Source organism: Arachis hypogaea, chromosome 5 (genome assembly GCF_003086295.3).
Source record: "Arachis hypogaea cultivar Tifrunner chromosome 5, arahy.Tifrunner.gnm2.J5K5, whole genome shotgun sequence".
NCBI lineage: Eukaryota > Viridiplantae > Streptophyta > Magnoliopsida > Fabales > Fabaceae > Arachis > Arachis hypogaea.
In genome coordinates, this window is record NC_092040.1 from 102,335,833 (window position 1) to 102,344,981 (window position 9,149).

The window sequence follows — 9,149 nt, forward strand, 5'->3', positions numbered from 1 at the left end:
GCAGGAGTACATTCGAGGCATGGAATGTTGAAAAAGTTTTCTCCAACATATCGAGTTTGAGGAAGTATCACATGATTGTACCTTTCTTCAAGGTCTTTCCACATATCTGCAGGATCTTTTAATGTGAGATATTTCTTTTTCAATCATACGTATGGCTTTGGCTATATCCTTTTGGAATGTATTATTTTCAACCTTAATGGTATCTTCAAGATTCATTGAATCAAGATGGATTTTATCATCTAGTATCCATGATAAATAATTGTTTCTAAATATATCAAAAGCATTATATTCACGATGAGAGAGTTTCGACCTAATAAAAATTTGTTACCTGGAGTCTTCCTAAAATTTCGTTAGAGTTTCGTGTTGATAACGTGTTATAAAATAAATAAATAATAAATAAAAAAGAGATAACAAATAAAATAAAGAAATATAAAGAGAAATATTAATAATATAAAAAGAAAAAAGAGAATATTTATTATTGCGGTGTGTTTTTTACTCGAAAACTTAAGTCTTTGTTTATAAATACACATGATGATATTTTTTAAACTATAATAAATAAAATTATCCTTAATAAACCAAGCTACATTAGAAATGGACATAAACATAAGATCTTATCACAACATAATTCACCTTTTTTTTTTATTGAACCTCGTTGTGAGGGCCGTTTAGGGTTTTCTCTTAAAAGAATAACCTCCAACAAGCTCAATGCTACTCTCACAGTCTCGCTCTCGAAGGTGGAAAGCACTCTTCGACTCAACGCATTCCATTTTAGTATACTCCTCCTGAGTTTTGATTGCAAGAAAAGAATGTTGTCATTGTTCTCATCCTCACCAATCAAATTAAGATATGCTTTTCAATTCCCAAATTCTGTTCCCCACTCCGCTCTCCGTCTTTGCTTCCCTTCAACTTCATCCCTACACTCTCACTCTCACTCCCAATCACTTGATGAAGCTGTTGATTCCTTCACTCGCATGCTCTCTATGCGTCCTCCTCCATCCATCATCCAATTCACCAAGATTTTGGGATCTCTTGCCAAAACCAACCATTTCCCCACCGCCATTTCCCTTTTTCAGCAATTGCAAGCCAGAGGAATCGCTCCCAACTTGTTTACTTTGAGCATCGTAATTAATTGTTGTTGCGGCATGAGTCGTATGACGCTTGCTTTCTCTGCTTTCGCCAAGATTCTCAGGATGGGTTTTCAGCCTGATGCCGTAACCTTGACAACAATCCTGAAAGGCCTCTGTCTCTGTGGTAATGTTCAAAAAGCACTGCATTTTCATGCCACAGTGCTGGCTTATGGATTTCACTTCGACCAAGTCACTTATGGGACCTTGATCAATGGGCTCTGTAAGACCGGACACACATCTGCTGCTATTCAAGTGTTGAGAAACATCCCACGTTATGGCATTGCTCCTAATGTCTTCATGTACAGCGCAATTATTGATAGCCTCTGCAAGGATACACTTGTAAGTCAGGCTTTTCATTTATTCTCTGAAATGCTTGCTAAGGGAATTTCTCCCAATGTTATCACATACAGTTCTCTCATTTTTGGATTGTGTCTTGAGGGTCAATATAAGAAAGCCATTGATTTGTTAAGTGATATGGTGCTTAGAAACATTACTCCTAATGTTTATACCTATAATATTTTGATTGATGGGCTATGCAAGGAAGGAAAGATCAAAGATGCTAAGAGTGTATTGGCTGTAATGGCAAAACATGGTGTGAAACCAGATGTGGTTACTTATACCAGCTTAATGGATGGATATTGTTTGGTTAATCAGGTAAATAAGGCAAAATATTTATTCAACACAATGGCCCAAATTAGAGAGTCACTTGATGTTCAAAGTTACAATATCATGATTAATGGCTTCTGCAAAATTAAAATGGTCGATGAAGCCTTGAATCTCTTTGAAGAAATGCGTCGTAAGTACTTGGTTCCAAACACGGTAACTTACAACACTCTTATTGATGGCTTGAGCAAATCAAAGAGAATCTCTTGTGCTTTGGAGCTTCTTGTCAAGATGAATGAAAGAGGTCAACCCACTAATGTAGTCACTTACAATTCCTTGTTGGATGGGATGTTCAATATCAAACGAGTTGACAAGGCACTTATGTTATTCAAGGAAATGAAAGAGAGTGGCATTGATCCAGATATATATACATACAACATACTTATAGATGGGCTGTGCAAAAGTGGAAGACTTATAGATGCAATAGAGATTTTTCAAGATCTTTCCGTTAAAGGCTATCATCCAAATGTGAGGACATACAATATTATTATCAATGGGCTCTGCAAAGAGGGCTTGTTTGAAGAAGCATTGGCACTCTTGTCAAAAATGGAAGGCAATGGTTGCTTACCAGATGCTGTGACTTTTGAAACTGTTATCCGTGCTTTGTTTGAAAAAGATGAGAATGACATGGCGGAGAAACTTCTTCGGGAAATGGTTGCTAGAGGCTTATTGAATTGTTAAAAGAAGGTAAGATACATCAATTCAAATTGAAATTACATCTCATTGTTGCTGAATATGTATCATAGTTTTGCAAATCCTGTGTCTGTTGGGTCAGAGGACTTTGGCAATGCCATAACATTAATTAATTTTGCACTTTCGATTTTTGCAATTGCTATCATCCTTTTGAATTCCACTACTTTATTGATTCTTTATATGATATTCCTAGTTATAGCTTACAGAATTAGTGTTTAAGATCTCTTTATAGCAATAGAGTGTTCTTTACTGTTATTTATCATGCTACAAACTAAGCAAAACTAAAAAGATTGAAAAATTTTGTTTTGTTGTTTCTTGTTTGTTCTCTGCTATTCTGTTGTGCAACTTATTTTTCCGCACCTTTGTAGGTACCATATATATATATATATATATATATCAAACTAATTCCCATGACTTTTTAGCATAAGCAATCGTGAGCTATTGTTTATTTGATTGAATCCTCTGGGAATTGTTGTAAAAGGAAATTTAAATAGGTACTAAGGATTTATTCTTAGGCTATATAGTTTTCACTTCCATCTTAAAAATAAACCAAATGCATGTCCCCATTTTTCATCGACCTAAGCAACATCGAGTCAAGGTTAATATGGTTCAGTTATCTCAAGATTTTTGGAAATGGATCCTCTTCAGTTTTTTTAACACTTGACAGAATAAACTGTGATCTCTCACCTTTAATTCTATAAGTGAGAACAAAATTAAATATGAGAGAGAGTAATAAAGGGTTAGATTTAACAGTGAACACCATCTAATTTTTGATCCACTCCCAAGATTTTTGCCCATTTTCTTAATTAATGCAAGATTTTGTGAATGCTCAATATTCTATTCAGATTGTTATAGAATTTATATTCAAGAATACTATCTTCTTCCAACTCTGCAGAATCTATTCTGCTTTCGTTGTCTCAAAAAAATGTTAATACATTGATGAAGATACTGTAATATGGCAAAATGATTAAAGAATTAAAGAATCATTGAATTGCTCTATGATAGCTCTAAGTACATGCGTTTTGGTTGCAATTGATGACATGAAATCTCATAATATAATCTGATAATCTCATCAAGCAAGCCCCTATCCCAAAAACAATAAAATTTCAGCATCAAATAAACAAAGATTCATATACATGAATTTTGTTGGACTATTAATCTAAAATAGAGCAGCAGCCAACAAAGCAAAAAAACTTGGAACACCAAAACGGATGAGTCCTGTTGCACTTGATGATTCAGCAGGGGGACCAAACATTTTAGGGTCTAGATTTATATCTGAAACCAGCAAATGTAGTTTGAATTTTGTTATTACACATGTATCAATGAGTCTCAGATAAATGTAAAATTAACAAACTAATTGATTTGAAATTAATAATAAATTAATTTATTATTGGATAAATTTATTCACTATTGTGCATTATTAAAAAATATAGATATATTTATCGCTTTGTATTTGTATCAATAAAGTACTCTTATAGTTCTAATGTCTAGGTTAAGTCTTAGTTTTGTTTTCAATATTTGAATCGACATGTTTTATTTCTAAACATATTTATTTCGTCCTATTTTAATTTTCTAGTTAAAATTAATTTTTTTTAAAATACACTTTTTCTATTATGATTTTTTTTAGGTAGCGACAAATATCGTAACTAGAGTGATTATAGTGGTCGTGGTTCTAGTATTTTGAAAATGAAAATAACGGAAAAATAAAAGAAATAAGAAGGCAATAATAGTGGAAAAATAGTATTTTTGAAAAAAAAAAATTAGTTTCAAACAAAAATTTAAAATAGAATGAAATAAAATGTTTGTGAAAAAAATGTTTTAAGTGTTAGAAACTAAATTAAAATTTAACTGAAACTTTTAAGTCCAAAATAATATTTTTGTCCTGTATAAATTATTCATGAAAGGATCGTAGTAATTTGTCCTCACCTACTTTGAGAGGATTTAGTTGTTTTCAAATCCAAAAGGATGATATTTTTCTATTTTTTTAGAAATAATTTAAAAAATTAACTTTAAATAAATATATTTGTCATATATAAATTACTTTAAAACTGCTTAAATTTTATTTAACTTGTTCACAAATATTTTAAAATTTGATTTTTTTTTAGACATGAAAATTTCAATGCTTCAAACACAATAGTACTTGATGATTTACCTGATAGTGGGCTTTGTACTGCAATAAAAATTTGAACAGAATTTTTAAGTGAACAAAATTTGAAGAATACAAATTATAGACATTATGTTATTAATTTAAGGTTTTGCGAATGCTCAACAGTCAACACAAGTACACAATTCGGTGAACATTATAGAACGTATATGTTGATTGGGTGAAAGCGATCGAGAATAAGATAATAGGGAACAATTCCACAAACTATAAAATGTTCATCTATTTGTTTTAATTTGTTAGTAGATTTATAGCTATAATGGTTTTGTTCTCTTAATTTGATTATGGATCTTTCAATAAAAAATACAATTTCTTGGTTGTTATATTTCTAAACCAAGAAAAAAGATATAATAATGGAAATGTTACTATGAAAATAAAAGAAAAAAATTATAAAAACAATCAATATTTCTATTTTCATGTGAAACAAGACAAATATTGCATTAAGGGCCAGTTTGGCTAAACCTTTTAAATAAGCTTTTTTGAAAAAAGAGTTTAAAATATATGGACTTTTATTAATAATAACTTTTAAATAAGTTATTTTGTGTTTGGAAAGTTATTATAATAAAAATTCTTATTTTAAAATTGTGCATTAAATAGTAATGATAAAATAGCTTTTGAAAATAGGAGAAGTCACGTTTTTTAACTTTTTCAAAAGCTCTTAAATAACTTTTTAAAACATTAAAAATTTATCTAAAAAATTATGCCAAACACGGTAGATATTACAATACTCTTCTAATGTTTGGATTTTTGAAACTCCTTTACATTATTAATTTTGTAACGTGTGTTGGCACAGTTTTTTAACAGGTATTCTATTAATAGAGTATTTATTATATATTGATAACATCATCAAATAATTAATGCCAACAAATTATATTTTTTTTAAAAAGTTAATATTTAAAAAATTAACACTAACATAAAATTATACTCTTAAATAAAAACCATAAAATAATCATAAAATATTAATCTCCCATTTTTACTTATTAAGCAACGTTTTTTTTTTAATTAGTGTTTTATTAATGTTAATTTTTTTATTAAAATAAAATAAAAAATATTGTTTTTCATAACAATTTTTTTATTTTTATCTTTTAAGATTTATTTTATTTTAGAATTTCATAAACTCATCCTGGTATATTTTTATTTTTATTTAATCTAATTTTATTCACATAATTTAAAATTTTAAATTATTAAATTATTAAATTAAAATTTAAATAAATATAATTTAATTAATAACTTAATTTAATTTAATAAAAATAAACGTATTATATTATTATATTTATATGATTAATTATATTTATTCGATTTAAAAAAAATAACTATTTAAAATTGTTTATAAGTTAAAAAATTAATATACTCATATTATTTTTAATACGATTACGTTTATAATACTTTCTAATAGTTTGGTGAATCAACAGTGTATAAAATTTTTAATTATTTAATGAATCAATACTCCATATATTTTTATTTTTAAATTAGTTTTTTGCAGTTAAAATTTTTATTATTTTCTTTATATTTATTTTACCTCTTTTGCTTTAAATTAAAAAATCTTTTATATTTATTTTACCTCATAGTTCTCTTTTTCAAATCTCACTTCTAACCAAATCTATAACTGCTGTTCAGCACCGTTGTCTTGTTCAACGTTACATCTCCTTCGTCATTTTCTATTCTTCTATTCTGGATATGTTTCTAAACTATCTTCAATTTTTTGTCCTTATTTTAATTGTTCTAGTATTCTATTTTTGTTCCTATTTTAGTGTTTTAAATTAAAATTCAAAATTTTACTTTCTAACTCATTTAGTAATCTAATCCTAAAAGAGCATCTTAATATTTAAACTTAATACTAAATAATATATTTGGTTCTATTAATTAAATTCAAATTCACATTCCCGTGTTTTAGTTATTCAAGAAAAAAAATTCAAATTCAATTTTTTTTAATTTAATAAAACAATTTTAATTATTTAAAGAATAAAATATTATTTTTGTTCTCAACGTTTGAGATAAGTCTCAAAGTTGTTCCTAACATTTAAATTATCATATTTAAGTCCCTAACATTTTAAAATTGGCTCAATGTGGTTAGGGAACTGTTAACAACATAATTGACGACAAAACAAAATTGAAACGATTTTAAAATGTTAGGGACGTAAATAGGACGAAGTTTGTAAGTTTGTAAGTTTAACCTTATAATGAATGTTAAATAATGTATTTGGATCTATTAAAACCAAATACAAATTTCTTCTTTTAAATTAATAAAACAGCCTTAATTGTATAACTAGTATTTTTGTCATTTTAAAATGATCTAAAAGTGTATCATAATCTTTTTAAAATTAAATTTGAATTTTAACATTATAATTTAATTAAATAACAATAATATTAAAAGGATATTTTAGTTTTTTAAGATTAATCTTAAATAATATATTTTCATTTTTTTTAATCTATAGGACAAATTTTTAATTTTTAAAGCATTTGAAAAGACCATTAACACTAAATAAATATTTTATACTTTTAAATTTTAATGTTACTCTTTAAAAAGAGTACTTTTATCTTTTTAAATTTAATATAAATCTTTTACTTTTAAAATAATTAAATAACTCTAATTTTAAAAGAGTATTTTATTATTTTTGTCTTTTTAAAAGAGTATTTTATTATTTTTGTTACTTACTTTGTTTCGATACTCTAAAAATTATAAGAAATATTTAATTGGTCCCGCCAAATATTATTAATGTAACTTTTTATAAATTAAAAATAAAAAAAATAATTTTTAAAGTTCCAAACAGACCGTAAGTTGTGCAACTTGTGATATTAAAAGGGGGGAGGGGGAGGGGGAGGGGGAGGGGGAGGGGGGAGGGGAAGGGGAGGCTATATATCCTTGTTTTACAAGGGTACTAATACTTTTAATATATTGAAAAACAATCATTTTATATTAATTTAAAAATGAACCACTCGTATTATTAAAAAAATAAAGTAATCACAAATTTATATTTATAATCACACTTTAAATAATAATTTAATTCATATTTATAATCGAACTTTATAAAAAATAAAATCAAACTAAATTTACATTTATAATAAAATTTTATAAATAATATAATCAACTAAATTTATATATATGTAATTAAAATACAAATAAAAGTAAAAAAATAGATATCTGATTGGTTCCTAGCTTTTTATATTCATGAAAAAATTGATTATTTGATTTAAAAAATATTTATTATTCTACTTCAAAAGGATTCATTCTTTTATAAAAAAAATTAATTATTTTATTGATTAATTACTCTACTAAAAAATTATCTAAAATACTTATAAAATATAACACAAGTATAACATTTTAGTCCAACTAAATTTAAAAATTTTGGTCATTTTAAATTACTAAAATATTTAGTTAATTCGTAACCACATGAAATGTAACCAATTAAAAATTGCACGCACGTTTACACACAAAAAAAATATAATAATAATAATAATTAGTTAATTACTAAGTATTTTTGTTCATTCAGTCCTGTAATTCTTTTCTGTTTTGTCTCTTTTTTTTGGGCAGATGCTAGAGTGCTTTTAAGTCTTTAATATTGTATTTAAATTATTAAAAAAATAAATAAATAATATTTAATAAATTTTAAATAATTTATTTTTTTTAAATATTTTATTTTTTATGTTAAAAAATAAATTAGAGAATTTAATTACTACAACAAAGACACCATAATTTTTTTCCTTTCTTCTCATTTACTTTTAAAATTTTTTATACAATCTGCAGTGGAGTCGTTATCAGTTTGTAGCATTTGTTTGTGTCCACCTATGATGCATAGATACTAACATAAATACAGAATACAATATAATATTGATACGTCGACACACGAATTTTAAAATATTATAAGACACAAAAATACGTATATATAAAATATAAAATATTTTAAATAAATTATAATAATATTTTGATATTTTATTGATATTAAAATATAAATTAATTTTTAATATTTTATTTTAATTATATATAAAGTATTTAAAATATTTTTTGGTTTTAATAAATAATAATATATATTATTTTTAAATTTATTTCAAGAATATATGTTAAGAATAAGGTTTGATATATTGACACGTGATAATATTTAGGTGTGTCTAAATGTATCCGACGAAAAAACTTTTATTTTTTATTAAGACATAGTTAGACATAACAGGCATACATATCAAATAAGTATTAGTTATATCCAAACATAATTAAAGCAAGGGTACGAAATGTACTCAGAGAGAATGAGAGAAGGAGAGAGCAGGAACGAGTGTTTGAGGGCGAAACACAGTGATAAAGGGGAGAGTGTGGGTGGGGGTGCATCCGGTGCCAAGAAGAATTTTTCACCAGAGGGTTTTTCAAAGTCTACAAAGGTCTCCTTTAGAGATAAAGTCATTGGTTCAGAGAAATCGAAGGCCTTTGCACTTGCAGGATCTCTATCTGTGGATAGCATAGCGACGGTGGTGGGCAAGCAGGGCGATCCCCAAATTTCATGTGTAAGCTTCACTGA

The 9,149-nt window shown here is 26.6% G+C and overlaps 1 protein-coding gene across 1 annotated transcript; it reads left to right on the forward strand.

The window, feature by feature from the left end:
• The first annotated feature begins 640 nt into the window (after positions 1–640).
• LOC112802346 (uncharacterized) lies at positions 641–2,619 on the forward strand. The gene has a single exon (XM_029298499.2). It carries the CDS (start codon positions 807–809, stop codon positions 2,469–2,471), a length of 1,665 nt encoding a protein of 554 aa, XP_029154332.1. The 5' UTR covers positions 641–806; the 3' UTR covers positions 2,472–2,619.
• The last annotated feature ends 6,530 nt before the right edge of the window (positions 2,620–9,149 follow it).

Coding starts and splice junctions, on each gene's coding strand:
- LOC112802346 (XM_029298499.2), top strand. CDS start 807: ATGTTGTCATTGTTCTCATCCTCACCAATCAAATTAAGATATGCTTTT.